Source organism: Nerophis lumbriciformis, linkage group LG18, assembly GCF_033978685.3.
Source record: "Nerophis lumbriciformis linkage group LG18, RoL_Nlum_v2.1, whole genome shotgun sequence".
Lineage (NCBI taxonomy): Eukaryota > Metazoa > Chordata > Actinopteri > Syngnathiformes > Syngnathidae > Nerophis > Nerophis lumbriciformis.
The window spans coordinates 39,217,419-39,245,000 of record NC_084565.2 but is presented as its reverse complement, the minus strand read 5'-3'; the positions used below and the strand labels follow the sequence as shown (position 1 = coordinate 39,245,000).

The following is a 27,582-nucleotide window of genomic DNA, read 5'->3' as shown; positions in this document are numbered from 1 at the left end:
GACGCTGAGTCAAGGCTGAGACCAAAACAATAAGAAAGACTCCTGCAGTAAAAACAACTGTTGGGAGTCAAGGGACAAGATATTATAAAGCCTGATTGGAGGTTGGTTTTGGTAAGACAGGACACGTCCAAGAACTGACCTTTATTGGTCAACGCGGCGCTTCGAGTGACCCTGAAAAACACCTGACATGTGACACGGGCTGGGCTTCTACTGCGGGACAAGCCCAGGATTGTGGGAATGCAAAACCGTAACATACTGTAGAAACTAAAGGGTGACGTACACACCAAAGGGTGACGTACGCACCAAAGAGTGACATGCTGTAGAAACTAAACGGTGACGTACACACAAAAGGGTGACATACTGTGGAAACTAAAGTGTGACGTACACACAAAAGGGTGATATACACACCAAAGGGTGACATACACACCAAAGGGTGATGTACGCACCAAAGGGTGACGTACTGTAGAAACTAAAGGGTGACGACCACACCAAAGGGTGATTTATTCACCAAAGGATGACATAAACACCAAAGGGTGACGTACACGCAAAAGGGTAACGTATTGTAGAAACTAAAGGGTGACGACCACACCAAAGGGTGACGTACGCACCAAAGGGTGACGTACTGAAAAAACTAAAGGGTGACGTACACACCAAAGGGTGATGTACGCACCAAAGGGTGACGTACTGTAGAAACTAAAGGGTGACGACCACACCAAAGGGTGACGTACGCACCAAAGGGTGACATACTGTAGAAACTCAAGGGTGAGGACCACACCAAAGGGTGACATACACACCAAAGGGTGACGTACAGTAGAAACTAAAAGGGTGACGTACACACCAAAGGGTGACTTACGCACCAAAGTGTGACATACTGTAGACACAAAAGGGTGACGTACACACCAAAGGGTGACATAAACACCAAAGGGTGACGTACACGGAAAAGGGTAACGTATTGTAGAAACTAAAGGGTGACGACCACACCAAAGGGTGACGTACTGTAAAAACTAAAGGGTGACGTACACACCAAAGGGTGATGTACGCACCAAAGGGTGACGTACTGTAGAAACTAAAGGGTGACGACCACACCAAAGGGTGATTTATTCACCAAAGGGTGACATAAACACCAAAGGGTGATGTACTGTAAAAACTAAAGGGTGACGTACACACAAAAGGGTGATATACACACACCAAAGGGTGATGTACGCACCAAAGGGTGACGTACTGTAGAAACTAAAGGGTGACGACCACACCAAAGGGTGATTTATTCACCAAAGGATGACATAAACACCAAAGGGTGACGTACACGCAAAAGGGTAACGTATTGTAGAAACTAAAGGGTGACGACCACACCAAAGGGTGACGTACGCACCAAAGGGTGACGTACTGAAAAAACTAAAGGGTGACGTACACACCAAAGGGTGATGTACGCACCAAAGGGTGACGTACTGTAGAAACTAAAGGGTGACGACCACACCAAAGGGTGACGTACGCACCAAAGGGTGACATACTGTAGAAACTCAAGGGTGAGGACCACACCAAAGGGTGACATACACACCAAAGGGTGACGTACTGTAGAAACTAAAGGGTGACGTACACACCAAAGGGTGACTTACGCACCAAAGTGTGACATACCGTACACACAAAAGGGTGACGTACACACCAAAGGGTGACATAAACACCAAAGGGTGACGTACACGGAAAAGGGTAACGTATTGTAGAAACTAAAGGGTGACGACCACACCAAAGGGTGACGTACGCACCAAAGGGTGACGTACGCACCAAAGGGTGACGTACTGTAAAAACTAAAGGGTGACGTACTGTAGAAACTAAAGGGTGACGTACACACCAAAGGGTGACTTACGCACCAAAGGGTGACATACTGTAGACACAAAAGGGGTGACATACTGTACGCACAAAAGGAGTGACACTCACACCAAAGAGTGACCTTACACACCAAAGGTTGACTTACACACCAAAGGGTGACGTACTGTAGAAACTAAAGGGTGACGTACACGCAAAAGGCATCCTGTAGAAACTAAAGGGTGACGACCACACCAAAGGGTGACATAAACACCAAAGGGTGACGTACACGCAAAAGGGTGACATACTGTAGAAACTAAAGTGTCGCAACCACACCAAAGGGTGACGTACGCACCAAAGGGTGATGTACTGTAGAAACTAAAGGGTGACGTACACACCAAAGGGTGATATACACACCAAAGGGTGACATACACACCAAAGGGTGATGTACGCACCAAAGGGTGACGTACTGTAGAAACTAAAGGGTGACGACCACACCAAAGGGCGATTTAATCACCAAAGGGTGACATAAACACCAAAGGGTGACGTACACGCAAAAGGGTGACATACTGTAGAAACTCAAGGGTGAGGACCACACCAAAGGGTGACATACACACCAAAGGGTGATGTACTGTAGAAACTAAAGCGTGACGTACACACCAAAGGGTGACTTACGCACCAAAGGGTGACATACTGTAGACACAAAAGGGGTGACATACTGTACGCACAAAAGGGGTGACACTCACACCAAAAGGTGACATACTGTACACACCAAAGAGTGACTTACACACCAAAGGTTGACTTACACACCAAAGGGTGACGTACTGTAGAAACCAAAGGGTAACGTACACGCAAAAGGCGTCCTGTAGAAACTAAAGGGTGACGACCACACCAAAGGGTGACATAAACACCAAAGGGTGACCTACACGCAAAAGGGTGACGTACTGTAGAAACTAAAGTGTCGCGACCACACCAAAGGGTGACGTACGCACTAAAGGGTGACGTACTGTAAAAACTAAAGGGTGACGTACACACCAAAGGGTGACTTACGCACCAAAGGGTGACATACTGTAGACACAAAAGGGGTGACATACTGTACGCACAAAAGGGGTGACACTAACACAAAAAGGTGACATACTGTACACACCAAAGAGTGACTTACACACCAAAGGTTGACTTACCCACCAAAGGGTGACTTACACACCAAAGGGTGACGTACACGCAAAAGGCGTCCTGTAGAAACTAAAGGGTTACGACCACACCAAAGGGTGACATAAACACCAAAGGGTGACGTACACGCAAAAGGGTGATGTACTGTAGAAACTCAAGGGTGACGCCCACACCAAAGGGTGACATACACAACAAAGGGTGACGTACTGTAGAAACTAAAGGGTGACGTACACACCAAAGGGTGACGTACACACCAAAGGGTGGCATACTGTAGACACAAAAGGGGTGACATAATGTACGCCCAAAAGGGTGACACTCACACCAAAGGGTGACGTACTGTAGAAACTTAAGTACACACCAAAGGGTGATGTACACGCAAAAGGGTGACGTACTGTAGAAACTAAAGGGTGACGACCACACCAAAGGGTGACGTACGCACCAAAGGGTGATGTACTGTAAAAACTAAAGCGTGACGTACACACCAAAGGGTGGCATACTGTAGACACAAAAGGGGTGACATACTGTACGCCCAAAAGGGTGACACTCACACCAAAGGGTGACGTACTGTAGAAACTTAAGTACACACCAAAGGGTGATGTACACGCAAAAGGGTGACGTACTGTAGAAACTAAAGGGTGACGACCACACCAAAGGGTGACGTACGCACCAAAGGGTGATGTACTGTAAAAACTAAAGCGTGACGTACACACCAAAGGGTGGCATACTGTAGACACAAAAGGGGTGACATACTGTACGCCCAAAAGGGTGACACTCACACCAAAGGGTGACGTACTGTAGAAACTTAAGTACACACCAAAGGGTGATGTACACGCAAAAGGGTGACGTACTGTAGAAACTAAAGGGTGACGACCACACCAAAGGGTGACGTACGCACCAAAGGGTGATGTACTGTAAAAACTAAAGCGTGACGTACACACCAAAGGGTGACATACTGTAGACACAAAAGGGGTGACATACTGTACGCACAAAAGGGTGACACTCACTCCAAAGGGTGACGTACTGTAGAAACTAAAGGGTGACGTACACCCCAAAGGGTGACATACACCAAAGGGTGACATACTGTACACACCAAAGGGTGACATACACACGAAAAGAGTGACATACACACCAAAGGGTGACATACCGTACACACAAAAGGGTGATATACGCAGGAGTCTTAATACAAAGCAGTGTTTTATTGTGAAAATCAAGCAGATGTTGACCTTGTGTATGAGCAGTACTTCCTGTCCCGCACTGACCTGAGGTGTGCGACATTGCGTGGAATTATCCGGCAAAAAGAGAAGCTGTGTGAGTTTTCTTCAGAGAGCTGAGAAAAGTGTGGTGATGTCAGCCACACCCGACAGGGAATATTCCATGTGGTGAGTCCTGGGACTTCCTCCTATAGAACATGACGGTAGAACAAAGGCACACTGAGTCCACTAGAAGCTTCTAGTGCTGCTGTTCGTCAAAAAGGGGGCGGGGCTGTTACACGTAAGCCCCCAACGCCGCGTGAAACTCTGTGAGACACTGCACCAGCTGCTGGAACTTGGGTCTTTCCTCGGGGTCCAGAGCCCAGCAGCACGCCATGACCGCAAACCTGGAACACAAAGTGGGGGGGGGGTTTGAAGTCAGGCGCGGCGGGACATCAGGAGGAAGTGTCCGCTTTTATTTTGGAAACGTCAACTCATCGCCTTTTGTGTGTTGCAGGAAATCTTTGATTGAAGGAAGAGATGATTGATCTTTACACCTCGCTGACTTCATCAAAACACTTTTGTCATGCAACTCAACACATCACAAACACATTCCTCTGTAGGACCTACTGCACAAACACTAGTCAAAGATCCTCTATATGACGTGATTGTGCCCTTTTTAAGGACTAACTGCAAAAACACTAGTCAAAGATCCTCTACAGGTAAAAGCCAGTAAATTAGAATATTTTGAAAAACTTGATTTATTTCAGTAATTGCATTCAAAAGGTGTAACTTGTACATTATATTTATTCATTGCACACAGACTGATGCATTCAAATGTTTATTTCATTTAATTTTGATGATTTGAAGTGGCAACAAATGAAAATCCAAAATTCCGTGTGTCACAAAATTAGAATATTACTTAAGGCTAATACAAAAAAGGGATTTTTAGAAATGTTGGCCAACTGAAAAGTATGAAAATGAAAAATATGAGCATGTACAATACTCAATACTTGGTTGGAGCTCCTTTTGCCTCAATTACTGCGTTAATGCGGCGTGGCATGGAGTCGATGAGTTTCTGGCACTGCTCAGGTGTTATGAGAGCCCAGGTTGCTCTGATAGTGGCCTTCAACTCTTCTGCGTTTTTGGGTCTGGCATTCTGCATCTTCCTTTTCACAATACCCCACAGATTTTCTATGGGGCTAAGGTCAGGGGAGTTGGCGGGCCAATTTAGAACAGAAATACCATGGTCCGTAAACCAGGCACGGGTAGATTTTGCGCTGTGTGCAGGCGCCAAGTCCTGTTGGAACTTGAAATCTCCATCTCCATAGAGCAGGTCAGCAGCAGGAAGCATGAAGTGCTCTAAAACTTGCTGGTAGACGGCTGCGTTGACCCTGGATCTCAGGAAACAGAGTGGACCGACACCAGCAAATGACATGGCACCCCAAACCATCACCCAACCATGCAAATTTTGCATTTCCTTTGGAAATCGAGGTCCCAGAGTCTGGAGGAAGACAGGAGAGGCACAGGATCCACGTTGCCTGAAGTCTAGTGTAAAGTTTCCACCATCAGTGATGGTTTGGGGTGCCATGTCATCTGCTGGTGTCGGTCCACTCTGTTTCCTGAGATCCAGGGTCAACGCAGCCGTCTACCAGCAAGTTTTAGAGCACTTCATGCTTCCTGCTGCTGACCTGCTCTATGGAGATGGAGATTTCAAGTTCCAACAGGACTTGGCGCCTGCACACAGCGCAAAATCTACCCGTGCCTGGTTTATGGACCATGGTATTTCTGTTCTAAATTGGCCCGCCAACTCCCCTGACCTTAGCCCCATAGAAAATCTGTGGGGTATTGTGAAAAGGAAGATGCAGAATGCCAGACCCAAAAACGCAGAAGAGTTGAAGGCCACTATCAGAGCAACCTGGGCTCTCATAACACCTGAGCAGTGCCAGAAACTCTTCGACTCCATGCCACGCCGCATTAACGCAGTAATTGAGGCAAAAGGAGCTCCAACCAAGTATTGAGTATTGTACATGCTCATATTTTTCATTTTCATACTTTTCAGTTGGCCAACATTTCTAAAAATCCCTTTTTTGTATTAGCCTTAAGTAATATTCTAATTTTGTGACACACGGAATTTTGGATTTTCATTTGTTGCCACTTCAAATCATCAAAATTAAATGAAATAAACATTTGAATGCATCAGTCTGTGTGCAATGAATAAATATAATGTACAAGTTACACCTTTTGAATGCAATTACTGAAATAAATCAAGTTTTTCAAAATATTCTAATTTACTGGCTTTTACCTGTATATGACGTGATTGTTCTTCCCTTTTTAAGGACTAACTGCAAAAACACTAGTCAAAGATCCTCTATATAACGTGATTGTTCCCTTTTTAAAGACTAACTGCAAAAACACTAGTCAAAGATCCTCTATATGATGTGATTGTTCCCTTTAAGGACTAACTGCAAAAACACTAGTCAAAGATCCTCTATATGACGTGATTGTGCCCTTTTTAAGGACTAACTGCAAAAACACTAGTCAAAGATCCTCTATATGACATGATTGTTCCCTTTTTAAGGACTAACTGCAAAAACACTAGTCAAAGATCCTCTATATGACGTGATTGTTCTTCCCTTTTTAAGGACTAACTGCAAAAACACTAGTCAAAGATCCTCTATATGACGTGATTGTTCCCTTTTTAAGGACTAACTGCAAAAACACTAGTCAAAGATCCTCTATATAACATGATTGTGCCCTTTTTAAGGACTAACTGCAAAAACACTAGTCAAAGATCCTCTATATGACATGATTGTTCCCTTTTTAAGGACTAACTGCAAAAACACTAGTCAAAGATCCTCTATATGACGTGATTGTTCTTCCCTTTTTAAGGACTAACTGCAAAAACACTAGTCAAAGATCCTCTATATGACGTGATTGTGCCCTTTTTAAGGACTAACTGCAAAAACACTAGTCAAAGATCCTCTATATGACGTGATTGTTCCCTTTTTAAGGACTAACTGCAAAAACACTAGTCAAAGATCCTCTATATGACGTGATTGTTCTTCCCTTTTTAAGGACTAACTGCAAAAACGCTGGTTAAAGATCCTTTATATGACAGGAGTGTTCTGCTCTTTTTAGGTATCTACTGCAAAAATAGTAGTAAAAAGATCCTCTATAAGACAGGATTGTTGTGCTGTTTTTAAGAACGTACTGTAAACACACAAAGATCCTATATTTTAAAATAACGTTCTGTCGTTTTTAAGAACCTACAGTGAAAACACTAGTCAAAGATCTTCAATATGACAGGATCGTTCTGCTCTTTTCAAGGACCTACTGTAAAAACAGTCAAAGATCCCCGATATGACAGGACTGTTCTGCTGTTTTCAAGGACCTACTGGAAAAACACGAGTCAAAGATCCTATATTTTTAAAAGAATGGTATTTTGTTTTTAAGAACCAACTGCAAAAACACTAGCCAAAGATCCTATATTTGAAAAGAACGCTCGGCTGTTTTTAAGAACCTACTGCAAAAACACTACTCAAAGATCCTATATTTTAAAAGAACGCTCTGCTGTTGAAAAAAACCTACTGCAAAAATGATCATCAAAGATCCTTAATATGACAGGAGTGCTGTGCTGTTTTTCAGGAATTACTGCTAAATGTCCCGCCAAAGATCCTGTGAAAAAACACTCTTCATAACACTGACAGGAGTTTGTAGTTCTTTTAAGGACCTACTGTAAAAACACTCGTCAAAGATCCTCTATATGACAGGAGTTTGTAGTTCTTTTAAGGACCTACTGTAAAAACACTCGTCAAAGATCCTCTATATGACAGGAGTTTGTAGTTCTTTTAAGGACCTACTGTAAAAACACTTGTCAAAGATCCCCTATATGACAGGAGTTTGTAGTTCTTTTAAGGACCTACTGTAAAAACACTCGACAAAGATCCTCTATGACAGGAGTTTCTACTGTAAAAACACTCATCAAAGATCCCCTATATGACAGGAGTTTGTAGTTCTATTTAAGGGCCTACTGTAAAACACTAGTCAAAGATCCTATATATGACAGGAGTTTGTAGTTCCATTTAAGGACCTACTGTAAAACTCTTGTCAAAGATCCTCTATATGAGAAGCTGGACAGGACAAAAAACATTATTTAAAAACAATTTTTTATTTTTTTTTTTAATTAAAAAAAAGATCCTCTATACGAAAAGCTGGACAGGACAAAAAACATTTATAAAAAAAAGAAAAAATAGATCCTCTATATGACAGGAGTTTGTAGTTCTTTTAAGGACCTACTGTAAAAACACTCGACAAAGATCCTCTATATGACAGGAGTTTCTACTGTAAAAACACTCATCAAAGATCCCCTATACGACAGGAGTTTGTAGTTCTATTTAAGGGCCTACTGTGAAACACTAGTCAAAGATCCTATATATGACAGGAGTTTGTAGTTCCATTTCAGGACCTACTGTAAAACTCTTGTCAAAGATCCTCTATATGAGAAGCTGGACAGGACAAAAAACATTATTTAAAAATTTTTTTTTTTTTTTTTTTTTTTTTTTAAATAAAAAAAAAGATCCTCTATACGAAAAGCTGGACAGGACAAAAAACATTTATAAAAAAAAGAAAAAATAGATCCCCTATATGACAGGAGTTTGTAGTTCTTTTAAGGACCTACTGTAAAATACTCGTCAAAGATCCTCTATATGACAGGAGTTTGTAGTTCTATTTAAGGACCTACTGTAAAAACACTCGACAAAGATCCTCTATATGACAGGAGTTTGTAGTTCTTTTAAGGACCTACTGTAAAATACTCGTCAAAGATCCTCTATATGACAGGAGTTTGTAGTTCTTTTAAGGACCTACTGTAAAATACTCGTCAAAGATCCTCTATATGACAGGAGTTTCTAGTTCTTTTAAGGACCTACTGTAAAAACACTCGACAAAGATCCTCTATATGACAGGAATTTCTAGTTCTTTAAGGACCTACTGTAAAAACACTCGACAAAGATCCTCTATATGACAGGAGCTTCTAGTTCTTTTAAGGACCTACTGTAAAAACACTCGTCAAAGATCCCCTATATGACAGGAGTTTGTAGTTCTATTTAAGGACCTACTGCAAAACACTAGTCAAATATCCTCTATATGACAGGAGTTTGTAGTTCCATTTAAGGACCTACTGTAAAACTATTGTCAAAGATCCTCTAAATGAGAATGTGGACTGGACAAAACACATTTATAAAAAAAAAAAAAATAAAAAAAAAAGGTTCCTCTATATGACAGGAGTTTGTAGTTCTTTTAAGGACCTACTGTAAAAACACTCGACAAAGATCCTCTATATGACAGGAGTTTCTAGTTCTTTGAAGGACCTACTGTAAAAACACTCGTCAAAGATCTCCTATATGACAGGAGTTTCTAGTTCTTTTAAGGACCTACTGTAAAACACTCGTCAAAGATCCTCTATATGACAGGAGTTTGTAGTTCTTTTAAGGACCTACTGTAAAAACACTCGACAAAGATCCTCTAAATGACAGGAGTTTGTAGTTCTTTTAAGGATCTACTGTAAAAAACTCGTTAAAGATCCCCTATATGACAGGAGTTTGTAGTTCTTTTAAGGACCTACTGTAAAGACACTCGTCAAAGATGTGAAGTGAAGTGAAGTGAATTACATTTATATAGCGCTTTTCTCAAGTGACTCAAAGCGCTTTACATAGTGATCCCCTATAGGACAGGAGTTTCTAGTTCTTTTAAGGACCTACTGTAAAAACACCCGTCAAAGATCCTCTATATGACAGGAGCTTCTAGTTCTTTTAAGGACCTTCTGTAAAAACACTCACCAAAGATCCTCTATACAACAGGAGTTTCTTTTAAGAATGTACTGTAAAAACACTCGTCAAAGATCCCCTATATGACAGGAGTTTGTAGTTCTTTTAAGGACCTACTGTAAAAACAGTCGTCAAAGATCCCCTATATGACAGGAGTTTCTAGTTCTTTTAAGGACCTACTGTAAAAACACTCGACAAAGATCCTCTATATGACAGGAGTTTCTAGTTCTTTGAAGGACCTACTGTAAAAACAGTTGTCAAAGATCCTCTATATGACAGGAGTTTGTAGTTCTTTTAAGTACCTACTGTAAAAACACTCGACAAAGATCACCTATATGACAGGAGTTTCTAGTTCTTTTAAGGACCTACTGTAAAACACTCGTCAAAGATCCTCTATATGACAGGAGTTTGTAGTTCTTTTAAGGACCTACTGTAAAAACACTCGACAAAGATCCTCTAAATGACAGGAGTTTGTAGTTCTTTTAAGGATCTACTGTAAAAAACTCGTTAAAGATCCCCTATATGACAGGAGTTTGTAGTTCTTTTAAGGACCTACTGTAAAGACACTCGTCAAAGATGTGAAGTGAAGTGAAGTGAATTACATTTATATAGCGCTTTTCTCAAGTGACTCAAAGCGCTTTACATAGTGATCCCCTATAGGACAGGAGTTTCTAGTTCTTTTAAGGACCTACTGTAAAAACACCCGTCAAAGATCCTCTATATGACAGGAGCTTCTAGTTCTTTTAAGGACCTTCTGTAAAAACACTCACCAAAGATCCTCTATACAACAGGAGTTTCTTTTAAGAATGTACTGTAAAAACACTCGTCAAAGATCCCCTATATGACAGGAGTTTGTAGTTCTTTTAAGGACCTACTGTAAAAACAGTCGTCAAAGATCCCCTATATGACAGGAGTTTCTAGTTCTTTTAAGGACCTACTGTAAAAACACTCGACAAAGATCCTCTATATGACAGGAGTTTCTAGTTCTTTGAAGGACCTACTGTAAAAACAGTTGTCAAAGATCCTCTATATGACAGGAGTTTGTAGTTCTTTTAAGTACCTACTGTAAAAACACTCGACAAAGATCCTCTATATGACAGGAGTTTCTAGTTCTTTTAAGGACCTACTGTAAAAACAGTCGTCAAAGATCCTCTATATGACAGGAGTTTGTAGTTCTTTGAAGGACCTAGTGTAAAACGACTGGTCAAAGATCCTCTAAATGCCAGGAGTGCTGCTGACTTACAGTTCATCGGGACAGTTGATGGGCTGTGCTATCCGGTAGCCGTCCTTCAGGTAGGCGGACATCTCAAAGGGGTCGATGTCCACGTACGGCGTCTGGCCCAGCGTCATCAGCTCCCACAGCGTCACGCCAAAAGCCCACTGCACAAACACAACATTTGTCAAGAAATACAAACAATAAACAAAGAAAAAGACCTTTTGCTTGTTTGAATATTTCATTAAATGTTGTGGTTGTGTGTAATTAGCTGTTGATTGACTGCATCTTGAAGCAATCAGTAAGTGTTCTGCTTATGGCACAGGGGTGCGATCTTTTGGAGGCATGTTCCAAACAAGTGGAGGACACTACCTGGCTGCAACCAGCGGAGGTGCTGTTGAGTCAAACAACTGAAGAAGGTGACCTATGATGATTATACCATGTGTCAATGCCCAAGCTTATAGTGAGCTCCCCCCCACACACTCCACTCACCTGGGACAACCAAACTACCATCCACACACTCCATTCACCTTGGACAACCAAACTACCATCCACACACTCCACTCACCTGGGACAACCAAACTACCATCCACACACTCCATTCACCTTGGACAACCAAACTACCATCCACACACTCCACTCACCTTGGACAACCAAACTACCATCCACACACACTCCACTCACCTGGGACAACCAATCTACCATCCACACACTCCACTCACCTTGGACAACCAAACTACCATCCACACACCTGGGACAACCAAACTACCATCCACACACTCCACTCACCTTGGACAACCAAACTACCATCCACACACACTCCACTCACCTGGGACAACCAATCTACCATCCACACACTCCACTCACCTTGGACAACCAAACTACCATCCACACACCTGGGACAACCAAACTACCATCCACACACTCCACTCACCTTGGACAACCTAACTACCATCCACACACACTCCACTCACCTGGGACAACCAATCTACCATCCACACACTCCACTCACCTTGGACAACCAAACTACCATCCACACACCTGGGACAACCAAACTACCATCCACACACTCCACTCACCTTGGACAACCTAACTACCATCCACACACTCCACTCACCTGGGACAACCAAACTACCATCCACACACTCCACTCACCTGGGACAACCAAACTACCATCCACACACTCCACTCACCTGGGACAACCAAACTACCATCCACACACTCCACTCACCTGGGACAACCTAACTACCATCCACACACTCCACTCACCTGGGACAACCTAACTACCATCCACACACTCCACTCATAATATATAACCATAATAGTACATGTTATTATGAATGTGCCTGTTACTACATGACATATATACTTACAAAAATACGTAAATATTACACGTTATTATGAATGTGCCTGTTACTATATTACATACTGTATACTTACAAAAATACGTAAATAGTACACGTTATGAGTGTGCCTGTTACTACACAACATATATACTTACAAAAATACGTAAATATTACACGTTATTATGAATGTGCCTGTTACTAAATGGCATATATACTTACAAAAATACGTAAATATTACACGTTATTATGAATGTGCCTGTTACTACATGACATATATACTTACAAAAATACGTAAATATTACACGTTATTATGAATGTGCCTGTTACTATATTACATACTGTATACTTACAAAAATACGTAAATATTACACGTTATTATGAATGTGCCTGTTACTATATTACATACTGTATACTTACAAAAATACGTAAATATTACACGTTATGAGTGTGCCTGTTACTACACAACATATATACTTACAAAAATACGTAAATATTACACGTTATTATGAATGTGCCTGTTACTAAATGGCATATATACTTACAAAAATACGTAAATATTACACGTTATTATGAATGTGCCTGTTACTACATGACATATATACTTACAAAAATACGTAAATATTACACGTTATTATGAATGTGCCTGTTACTATATTACATACTGTATACTTACAAAAATACGTAAATATTACACGTTATTATGAATGGGCTTGTTACTGTATGACATACATACTTACAAAAATACGTAAATATTACACGTTATGAGTGTGCCTGTTACTACACAACATATATACTTACAAAAATACATAAATATTACACGTTATTATGAATGTGCCTGTTACTGTATGACATATACTTACAAAAATATTACACGTTATGTGTGCCTGTTACTACACAACATATATACTTACACAAATACGTAAATATTACACTTTATTATGAATGTGCCTGTTACTGTATGACATATATACTTACAAAAATATGTAAATATTACACGCTATGAGTGTACATGTTACCACATGACATATATACTTACAAAAATACTTAAATATTACATGTTATTATGAATGTGCCTGTTACTGTATGACATATACTTACAAAATACGTAAATATTACACATTATGAGTGTGCCTGTTACTACATGACATATATACTTACAAAAATACGTAAATATTACACGTTATGAATGTGCCTGTTACTACATGACATATATACTTCCACAATTATGTAAATATTACACGCTATGAGTGTGCTTGTTACTACACAACATATACACAAAAATACGTAAATATTACACGTTATTTTGAATGTGCCTGTTACTGTATGACATATACACTTACAAAAATACGTAGATATTACAAAAATACGAAAATATTACACGTTATGAGTGTGCCTGTTACTACACAACATATATACTTTAAAAAATCCGTAAATATTACACGTTATTATGAATGTGCCTGTTACTGTATGACATATACTTACAAAAATATTACACGTTATGTGTGCCTGTTACTACACAACATATATACTTACACAAATACGTAAATATTACACTTTATTATGAATGTGCCTGTTACTGTATGACATATATACTTACAAAAATATGTAAATATTACACGCTATGAGTGTGCCTGTTACTACATGACATATATACTTACAAAAATACTTAAATATTACATGTTATTATGAATGTGCCTGTTACTGTATGACATATACTTACAAAATACGTAAATATTACACATTATGAGTGTGCCTGTTACTACATGACATATATACTTACAAAATACGTAAATATTACACGTTATGAATGTGCCTGTTTCTACATGACATATATACTTCCACAATTATGTAAATATTACACGCTATGAGTGTGCTTGTTACTACACAACATATACACAAAAATACGTAAATATTACACGTTGTTTTGAATGTGCCTGTTACTGTATGACATATACACTTACAAAAATACGTAGATATTACAAAAATACGAAAATATTACACGTTATGAGTGTGCCTGTTACTACACAACATATATACTTTAAAAAATCCGTAAATATTACACGTTATTATGAATGTGCCTGTTACTGTATGACATATATACTTACAAAAATACGTAAATATTACACGTTATTATGAATGTGCCTGTTACTGTATGACATATATACTTACAAAAATACGTAAATATTACACGTTATTATGAATGTGCCTGTTACTGTATGACATATATACTTACAAAAATACGTAAATATTACACGTTATGAGTGTGCCTGTTACTACATGACATATACTGTATACTTAAACAAATACATAAATATTACACATGAGTGTACCTGTTTCTGCATTACATATATACGTACAAAAATACTTAATTATTACATGCTATGAGTGTGCCTGTTACTACACAACATATATACTTACAAAAATACGTAAATATTACACATGAGTGTACCTGTTTCTACATTACATATATACGTACAAAAATACTTAATTATTATATGTTATGAGTGTGCCTGTTACTACACAACATACATACTTACAAAAATACGTAAATATTACGTTATTATGAATGTGCCTGTTACTGTATGCCATATATACTTACAAAAATACATAAATATTATACGTTATGAGTGTGCCTGTTACTACATGACATATATACGTACAAAAATGCGTAATTATTACATGTTAAGAGTGTGCCTGTTACTACCCATCATATATACTTACAAAAAAAACGGAAATATTACACGTTATGAGTGTGCCTGTTACTACACAACATATATAATTACAAAAATACGTAAATATTACACGTTATTATGAATGTGCCTGTTACTGTATGACATACTGTACATACTTACACAAATACATAATTACACATTATGAGTGTGCCTGTTACTACACAACATATATACTTACACAAATACGTAAATATTACATGTCATTATGAATGTGCCTGTTACTGTATGACATACATACTTACACAAATACATAATTACACATTATGAGTGTGCCTGTTACTACACAACATATATACGTACAAAAATACGTAATTATTACACGTTATGAGTGTGCCTGTTACTACCGAACATATATACTTACAAAAAAATGTAAAAATATTACACGTTATGAGTGTGCTTGTTACTACACAACATATATACTTACAAAAATATGTAAATATTACACGTTATTATGAATGTGCCTGTTACTGTATGACGTATATACTTACAAAAATACATAAACATTACACGTTATGAGTGTGCCTGTTACTACATGACATATACTTTATACTTAATCAAATACATAAATATTAAACGTTATGAGTGTGCCTGTTACTACACAACATATATAATTACAAAAATACGTAAATATTACACGTTATTACAAATATGCCTGTTACTGTATGACATAAATACTTACAAAGATATGTAAATATTGCACGTTATGAATGTGCCTGTTACTACACAACATATATACTTACAAAAAAACGTAAATATTACACATTATGAATGTGCCTGTTACTGTATGACATACATACTTACAAAAAAATCGTAAATATTACACATTATGAGTGTGCCTTTTACTACATGACATACTGTATACTTAAACAAATACGTAAATATAACACGTTAGTGTGAGTGTGCCTGTTACTACATGACATTTATACTTACAAAAATAAGTCAATATTACACGTTATGAGTGTGCCTGTTACTACACAACATATATACTTACAAAAATACGTAAATATTACACGTTATGAGTGTGCCTGTTATTACACACCATATATACTTACAAAAATATGTAAATATTACACGTTATGAGTGTGCCTGTTACTACACAACATATATACTTACAAAAATATTACACGTTATTATGAATGTGCCTGTTACCGTATGACATACATACTTACAAAAATACATAAATATTACACGTTATGAGTGTGCCTGTTACTACACAACATATATACTTACACAAATACGTAAATATTACACGTTATTATGAATGTGCCTGTTACTGTATGACATATATACTTACAAAAATATGTAAATATTACACGCTATGAGTGTGCCTGTTACTACATGACATATATACTTACAAAAATACTTAATTACATGTTATTATGAATGTGCCTGTTACTGTATGACATATACTTACAAAATACGTAAATATTACACATTATGAGTGTGCCTGTTACTACATGACATATATACTTACAAAATACGTAAATATTACACGTTATGAATGTGCCTGTTACTACATGACATATATACTTCCACAATTATGTAAATATTACACGCTATGAGTGTGCTTGTTACTACACAACATATACACAAAAATACGTAAATATTACACGTTATTTTGAATGTGCCTGTTACTGTATGACATATACACTTACAAAAATACGTAGATATTACAAAAATACGAAAATATTACACGTTATGAGTGTGCCTGTTACTACACAACATATATACTTTAAAAAATCCGTAAATATTACACGTTATTATGAATGTGCCTGTTACTGTATGACATATATACTTACAAAAATACGTAAATATTACACGTTATTATGAATGTGCCTGTTACTGTATGACATATATACTTACAAAAATACGTAAATATTACACGTTATTATGAATGTGCCTGTTACTGTATGACATATATACTTACAAAAATACGTAAATATTACACGTTATGAGTGTGCCTGTTACTACATGACATATACTGTATACTTAAACAAATACATAAATATTACACATGAGTGTACCTGTTTCTGCATTACATATATACGTACAAAAATACTTAATTATTACATGCTATGAGTGTGCCTGTTACTACACAACATATATACTTACAAAAATACGTAAATATTACACATGAGTGTACCTGTTTCTACATTACATATATACGTACAAAAATACTTAATTATTATATGTTATGAGTGTGCCTGTTACTACACAACATACATACTTACAAAAATACGTAAATATTACGTTATTATGAATGTGCCTGTTACTGTATGCCATATATACTTACAAAAATACATAAATATTATACGTTATGAGTGTGCCTGTTACTACATGACATATATACGTACAAAAATGCGTAATTATTACATGTTAAGAGTGTGCCTGTTACTACCCATCATATATACTTACAAAAAAAACGGAAATATTACACGTTATGAGTGTGCCTGTTACTACACAACATATATAATTACAAAAATACGTAAATATTACACGTTATTATGAATGTGCCTGTTACTGTATGACATACTGTACATACTTACACAAATACATAATTACACATTATGAGTGTGCCTGTTACTACACAACATATATACTTACACAAATACGTAAATATTACATGTCATTATGAATGTGCCTGTTACTGTATGACATACATACTTACACAAATACATAATTACACATTATGAGTGTGCCTGTTACTACACAACATATATACGTACAAAAATACGTAATTATTACACGTTATGAGTGTGCCTGTTACTACCGAACATATATACTTACAAAAAAATGTAAAAATATTACACGTTATGAGTGTGCTTGTTACTACACAACATATATACTTACAAAAATATGTAAATATTACACGTTATTATGAATGTGCCTGTTACTGTATGACGTATATACTTACAAAAATACATAAACATTACACGTTATGAGTGTGCCTGTTACTACATGACATATACTTTATACTTAATCAAATACATAAATATTAAACGTTATGAGTGTGCCTGTTACTACACAACATATATAATTACAAAAATACGTAAATATTACACGTTATTACAAATATGCCTGTTACTGTATGACATAAATACTTACAAAGATATGTAAATATTGCACGTTATGAATGTGCCTGTTACTACACAACATATATACTTACAAAAAAACGTAAATATTACACATTATGAATGTGCCTGTTACTGTATGACATACATACTTACAAAAAAATCGTAAATATTACACATTATGAGTGTGCCTTTTACTACATGACATACTGTATACTTAAACAAATACGTAAATATAACACGTTAGTGTGAGTGTGCCTGTTACTACATGACATTTATACTTACAAAAATAAGTCAATATTACACGTTATGAGTGTGCCTGTTACTACACAACATATATACTTACAAAAATACGTAAATATTACACGTTATGAGTGTGCCTGTTATTACACACCATATATACTTACAAAAATATGTAAATATTACACGTTATGAGTGTGCCTGTTACTACACAACATATATACTTACAAAAATATTACACGTTATTATGAATGTGCCTGTTACCGTATGACATACATACTTACAAAAATACATAAATATTACACGTTATGAGTGTGCCTGTTACTACACAACATATATACTTACACAAATACGTAAATATTACACGTTATTATGAATGTGCCTGTTACTGTATGACATATATACTTACAAAAATATGTAAATATTACACGCTATGAGTGTGCCTGTTACTACATGACATATATACTTACAAAAATACTTAATTACATGTTATTATGAATGTGCCTGTTACTGTATGACATATACTTACAAAATACGTAAATATTACACATTATGAGTGTGCCTGTTACTACATGACATATATACTTACAAAATACGTAAATATTACACGTTATGAATGTGCCTGTTACTACATGACATATATACTTCCACAATTATGTAAATATTACACGCTATGAGTGTGCTTGTTACTACACAACATATACACAAAAATACGTAAATATTACACGTTATTTTGAATGTGCCTGTTACTGTATGACATATACACTTACAAAAATACGTAGATATTACAAAAATACGAAAATATTACACGTTATGAGTGTGCCTGTTACTACACAACATATATACTTTAAAAAATCCGTAAATATTACACGTTATTATGAATGTGCCTGTTACTGTATGACATATATACTTACAAAAATACGTAAATATTACACGTTATTATGAATGTGCCTGTTACTGTATGACATATATACTTACAAAAATACGTAAATATTACACGTTATTATGAATGTGCCTGTTACTGTATGACATATATACTTACAAAAATACGTAAATATTACACGTTATGAGTGTGCCTGTTACTACATGACATATACTGTATACTTAAACAAATACATAAATATTACACATGAGTGTACCTGTTTCTGCATTACATATATACGTACAAAAATACTTAATTATTACATGCTATGAGTGTGCCTGTTACTACACAACATATATACTTACAAAAATACGTAAATATTACACATGAGTGTACCTGTTTCTACATTACATATATACGTACAAAAATACTTAATTATTATATGTTATGAGTGTGCCTGTTACTACACAACATACATACTTACAAAAATACGTAAATATTACGTTATTATGAATGTGCCTGTTACTGTATGCCATATATACTTACAAAAATACATAAATATTATACGTTATGAGTGTGCCTGTTACTACATGACATATATACGTACAAAAATGCGTAATTATTACATGTTAAGAGTGTGCCTGTTACTACCCATCATATATACTTACAAAAAAAACGGAAATATTACACGTTATGAGTGTGCCTGTTACTACACAACATATATAATTACAAAAATACGTAAATATTACACGTTATTATGAATGTGCCTGTTACTGTATGACATACTGTACATACTTACACAAATACATAATTACACATTATGAGTGTGCCTGTTACTACACAACATATATACTTACACAAATACGTAAATATTACATGTCATTATGAATGTGCCTGTTACTGTATGACATACATACTTACACAAATACATAATTACACATTATGAGTGTGCCTGTTACTACACAACATATATACGTACAAAAATACGTAATTATTACACGTTATGAGTGTGCCTGTTACTACCGAACATATATACTTACAAAAAAATGTAAAAATATTACACGTTATGAGTGTGCTTGTTACTACACAACATATATACTTACAAAAATATGTAAATATTACACGTTATTATGAATGTGCCTGTTACTGTATGACGTATATACTTACAAAAATACATAAACATTACACGTTATGAGTGTGCCTGTTACTACATGACATATACTTTATACTTAATCAAATACATAAATATTAAACGTTATGAGTGTGCCTGTTACTACACAACATATATAATTACAAAAATACGTAAATATTACACGTTATTACAAATATGCCTGTTACTGTATGACATAAATACTTACAAAGATATGTAAATATTGCACGTTATGAATGTGCCTGTTACTACACAACATATATACTTACAAAAAAACGTAAATATTACACATTATGAATGTGCCTGTTACTGTATGACATACATACTTACAAAAAAATCGTAAATATTACACATTATGAGTGTGCCTTTTACTACATGACATACTGTATACTTAAACAAATACGTAAATATAACACGTTAGTGTGAGTGTGCCTGTTACTACATGACATTTATACTTACAAAAATAAGTCAATATTACACGTTATGAGTGTGCCTGTTACTACACAACATATATACTTACAAAAATATTACACGTTATTATGAATGTGCCTGTTACCGTATGACATACATACTTACAAAAATACATAAATATTACACGTTATGAGTGTGCCTGTTACTACACAACATATATACTTACACAAATACGTAAATATTACACGTTATTATGAATGTGCCTGTTACTGTATGACATATATACTTACAAAAATATGTAAATATTACACGCTATGAGTGTGCCTGTTACTACATGACATATACTGTATAATTAAAAAAATCCGTAAATATTACACGTTATGAATGTTACTACATGACATGTATACATACAAAAATCCGTAAATATTACACGTTATGAATGTTATTACATGACATGTATACATACAAAAATCCGTAAATATTACACGTTATGAATGTTATTACATGACATGTATACATACAAAAATCCGTAAATATTACACGTTATGAGTGTACCTGTTACTACATGACATAAATACGTACAAAAATATGTAATTATTACATGTTATGAGTGTGCCTGTTACTACCCAACATATATACTTACAAAAAAAACGGAAATATTACACATTATGAGTGTGCCTGTTACTACACAACATATAGAATTACAAAAATACGTAAATATTACACGTTATTATGAATGTGCCTGTTACTGTAAGACATACATACTTACACAAATACATAATTACACATTATGAGTGTGCCTGTTACTGTATGACATATATACTTACAAAAATACGTAAATATTCAAAAAATACGTAAATTACACGTTATGAGTGTGCCTGTTACTACACAACATATATACTTACAAAAATACGTAAATATTACACGTTATTATGAATGTGCCTGTTACTGTATGACATATATACTTACAAAAATACGTAAATATTACACATTATGAGTGTGTCTGTTACTACATGACATATACTGTATATTTAAACAAATACGTAAATATTACACGTTGAGTGTACCTGTTTCTACATGACATATATACGTAAATATTACACGTTATGAGTGTACCTGTTACTACATGACATATATACGTACAAAAATATGTAATTATTACATGTTATGAGTGTGCCTGTTACTACCCATCATATATACTTACAAAAAAAACGGAAATATTACACGTTATGAGTGTGCCTGTTACTACACAACATATATAATTACAAAAATACGTAAATATTACACGTTATTATGAATGTGCCTGTTACTGTATGACATACATACTTACACAAATACATAATTACACATTATGAGTGTGCCTGTTACTACATGACATACTGTATACTTAAACAAATACGTAAATATTACACATTATGAGTGTCCCTTTTACTACATGACATATATACTTACAAAAATACGTAAATATAACACGTTATGCGTGTGCCTGTTACTAAACAACATATATACTTCCAAAAATACGTAAATATTACACATTATGAGTGTGCCTTTTACTACACAACATATATACTTACAAAATTACGTAAATATTACACGTTATGAGTGTGCCTGTTATTACACACCATATATACTTACAAAAATACGTAAATATTACACGTTATGAGTGTGCCTGTTACTACACAACATATATACTTACAAAAATATTACACGTTATTTTGAATGTGCCTGTTACCGTATGACATACATACTTACAAAAATACATAAATATTACACGTTATGAGTGTGCCTGTTACTACACAACATATATACTTACACAAATACGTAAATATTACACGTTATTATGAATGTGCCTGTTACTGTATGACATATATACTTACAAAAATACGTCAATATTACACGTTATGAGTGTGCCTGTTACTACACAACATATATACTTACAAAAATACGTAAATATTACACGTTATGAGTGTGCCTGTTACTACCCAACATATATACTTACAAAAAAATGTAAAAATATTACACGTTATGAGTGTGCTTGTTACTACACAACATATATACTTACAAAAATATGTAAATATTACACGTTATTATGAATGTGCCTGTTACTGTATGACATACATACTTACAAAAATACGTAAATATTACACGTTATGAGTGTACGTGTTACTACACAACATATATACTTACACAAATACGTAAATATTACATGTTATTATGAATGTGCCTGTTACTGTATGACATACATACTTACAAAAATACATAAATATTACACGTTATGAGTGTGCCTGTTACTACACAACATATATACATACAAAAATCCGTAAATATTACACGCTAAGAGTGTGCCTGTTACTACCCAACATATATACTTACAAAAAAATGTAAAAATATTACACGTTATGAGTGTGCTTGTTACTACACAACATATATACTTACAAAAATATGTAAATATTACACGTTATTATGAATGTGCCTGTTACTGTATGACATACATACTTACAAAAATACGTAAATATTACACGTTATGAGTGTGCGTGTTATTACACAACATATATACTTACACAAATACATAAATATTACACGTTATTATGAATGTGCCTGTTACTGTATGACATATATACTTACAAAAATATGTAAATATTACACGCTATGAGTGTGCCTGTTACTAAATGACATATACTGTATAATTAAAAAAATCCGTAAATATTACACGTTATTAATGTTACTACATGACATGTATACATACAAAAATACGTAAATATTACACGTTATATTAATGTGCCTGTTACTACTACATAGTTACTTACATTATGTATATACACATTGATGTTTTTTTTGAGTGATTTTTAGCTGACTTTTGCTCGCATTTGTTTACTATTTAGAATGCATTAAAACGTGTTATTGTCTAACATGAGCATTGCGAATGATGGAAAATATTCCCAAACAAGCGCAGTTCCCCTTTAAATGCCACACATGCAGGCTGCAGCTAGTGCGGCGTCATTGGGGATGATAAACAAGCAATCACTTTACACATCTATCCAAAAACATGAATGAAATGAAACACGGGACTACATAAACGACGCAAACACCTGTTAGTTGAGTTTGTAAACAGCGAGCGTGGGATGGTTGTGAAACAAAGACGTGTAAGGGCATGCAGACGTGACTCATCTTACTACACTTGTACAGCATTTGTTCATTCAATGAGGCGAAGACAATCTTCTCGACAATCACGGCAAAGCGTAAACTAACGAGTTTGTGGCACGCCGGAGTGCGTCACATTCGGTGTGCGTCACGCCGAGGCCATGCTTAGCCGCTAGCTAATAGCGGGCCCCTGTGGACTGCCAGGAGCGGAGGCGGAGGCGGGTGCTGCCGTTCTTGGCTTCCCGCGAGGCGTCGTGACCATAAGAGGAATGCGGAGGGGTTGTCTGCCCGTCTGCACCTTGACCACCACTCTGACAATGACACAAATACGGCGGGACCTCTAAAAAGGTCAACGAGTTATTTCTGGGATGCCGGGCAACTTCCAGCGTGTACAGATTTAGACTCGGGATGTCTAAGTTAAGACATTAATTCATCACAAACATCTATAAACACAGATTAAACTTAGACTTCCTTTACTGTCATTCACATTTCAACTTTACAGTACAGATAAGAACAACATTTTGTTGCATTTTGAGCAAACACGCTCCTTTACCTTCACTTTTATGGTGTGTTTTTTATTATTTTTTTACACCAAATTACTGTAAATTGAAAACAAAAAAACTAGGCTTTTTTGCCGATATTGTCCAACTCTTAATTACCGATTCCGATATCAAGCGATACCGATATATACAGTGGTGGAATGAACACATTATTATGCCTAATTTTGTTGTGATGCCCCACTGGATGCATTAAACCAGGGGTGCTCATTACGTCGATCGCGAGCTACCGGTCGATCTCGGAGGGTGTGTCAGTCGATCACCAGCCAGGCATTAAAAAAAATAATCCTAAAAATGAGCGATCATAAATCGTCACTTTCGTCACTTGATTGACATTCACGGCACCCGAGGGTCTTCTGAGAGTGACGCTGGCTGCTGCCAGCTCATTAAAATTACCGACTGGAAGGCGAGAAACACTTTATTTCAACAGACTCACGGCCGTACCTGTCGTCAAAACTCCAAAGACCGACTGCACAGTTGCACAACCAAAATAAGAGTCTCAGAAAGCTGGCGTGCACAAGCTAGCAAGCTACGGAGTTTGCCGACAATGTATTTCTTGTAAAGTGTATACAAAGGAGTACGGAAGCTGGACAAATAAGATGCCAAAAACCAACCACTTTCATGTGGTATTGGACAGAAAGGAGGACTTTTTTTCTCCTCCATTCGAAAATGCGGACATTATCATCACCACTGTCTGATTCCTATCAATGCAAGTCATCAGAATCAGGTAATACACCAACTTATATTCTTGTCTTCATGAAAGAAAGGAATCTATATGTGTTAAACATGCTTGTATTATCTTTAAACACCTTAACTTGTTAACAATATTAACTATATGTGTTAAACATGCTTGTATTATCTTTAAACACCTTTAACTTGTTAACAATATTAACTATATGTGTTAAACATGCTTGTATTATCTTTAAACACCTTTAACTTGTTAACAATATTAACTGTGTTAAACATTCTTGTATTATCATTAAACACCTTTAATTTATTAACAATATTAACTATATGTGTTAAACATGCTTGCATTATCACTAAACATCTTTAACTTGTTAACAATATTAACTATATGTGTTAAACATGCTTGTATTATCTTTAAACACCTTTAAGTTGTTAACAACATTAACTATATGTATTAAACATTCTTGTAGTATCATTAAACACCTTTAATTTTTAACAATATTAACTATATGTGTTAAACATGCTTGCATTATCATTAAACACCTTTAACTTGTTAACAAAAACATATATTTCATAAATAAGTAAATATAAATGATATATATGAATGAGGTAGATCCCCACGACTTGATCAATTGAAAAGTAGCTCGCCTGCAGAAAAAGTGTGAGCACCCCTGCATTAAACAATGTAACTTTACCATGAATTGATTAAGGTGGTAACAAGTAAACAAGCTGAAAGACTTATTGGGGTGTTACCATTTTAATTGTACGGAATATGTACTGTACTGTGCAATCTACTAATACAAGTTTCAATCAATCAATCAAAAACAAGGTTTTCCAACAACTTCAACTCCAGTTATGGAAAAAAGTGCCAACATGGCACTGCCATATTTATTATTGAAGTCACAAAGTGCATTATTTTTTTTTAACATGCCTTAAAACAGCTACAAAAACAATGAAGGCACACAGCTTCAGTCCAGAGTATGGAGGGTGCATATTGTAGCGTCCCGCAAGAGTTAGTGCTGCAAGGGATTCTGGGTATTTGTTCTGTTGTGTTACGGTGCGGATGTTCTCCCGAAATGTGTTTGTCATTCTTGTTTGGTGTGGGTTCACAGTGTGGTGCATATTTGTAACAGTGTTAAAGTTGTTTATACGGCCACCCTCAGTGTGACCTGTATGGCTGCTGTTCAAGTATGCTTTGCATTCACTTATGTGTGTGTAAAAGCCGCATATATTATGTGATTGGGCGTAACGACAGGTTGTAGAGGATGCTAAAGGCAGTTCTTAAAGGGGAACATTATCACAATCTCAGAAGGGTTAAAACCATTAAAAATCAGTTCCCAGTGGCTTATTTTATTTTTCGAAGTTTTTTTTCAAAATTTTACCCATCACGCAATATCCCTAAAAAAAGCTTCAAAGTGCCTGATTTTAACCATCGTTATATACACCCGTCCATTTTCCTGTGACGTCACATAGTGATGCCAATACAAACAAACATGGCGGATAGAACAGCAAGCTATAGCGACATTAGCTCGGATTCAGACTCGGATTTCAGCGGCTTAAGCGAAATTGAAGAAGAAACTGAAGCTATTGAGCCATATCGGTTTGAACCGTATGCAAGCGAAACCGACGAAAAACGACACGGGAGAAAGCGAGGACAAATTCGGCGATCGCCTTCTAACCAACGATTGGTATGTGTTTGTTTTTAAGTGTTGTAATGTTTTTAAGCTAAATTATTGGTAAACACAGTTTATGTATAATAATTTACGTAAAACCGCGAGTAATGAATAAAGGTTTCATCAATTAATATATTCTGTAGACATACCCTCATCCGCGCTCTTTTCCTGAAAGCTGATCTGTTCAGTTTTGGAGTTGATGTCAGCAGGCCAGGGAAGCTAGGGTCGATATTCTTCTCTTGATCATCTTCGGTGGAACAAACTGCCGCCATTGCTTGCCGTGCTACCGAGGTCCTTTGTCCCTGAATAGCTCACACACTCCGGCAGATTCAATGGGGGTCTGGCGGCAGATTTCTTTGACTTTATCGTTGGAAATGCATCTGCTTTGAGTGTCGCAGGATATCCACACATTCTTGCCATCTCTGTCGTAGCATAGCTTTCGTCGGTAAAGTGTGCGTAACAAACGACTGACCATTTTCGTCGGCTTTCCCCACACCCTCGTATTTTGAAC

General features: G+C 36.1%; 1 protein-coding gene across 3 annotated transcripts in view; it reads right to left on the bottom strand.

Annotated features, from left to right (window-relative positions):
• Positions 1 to 4,145: 4,145 nt before the first annotated feature.
• ryk (receptor like tyrosine kinase) overlaps positions 4,146 to 27,582 on the bottom strand; it is a 150,848-nt gene continuing 127,411 nt past the window's right edge. For all 3 annotated transcript variants that reach the window (XM_061978378.2, XM_061978381.2, XM_061978379.2), the window contains 2 exons: positions 11,232 to 11,368; positions 4,146 to 4,567 (listed from right to left, as the gene is read on the bottom strand). In XM_061978378.2, the coding sequence (XP_061834362.2) occupies positions 4,456 to 4,567; positions 11,232 to 11,368 (249 nt within the window). In that variant the 3' untranslated portion in view covers positions 4,146 to 4,455. The remainder of the gene's footprint in view (positions 4,568 to 11,231; positions 11,369 to 27,582) is intronic.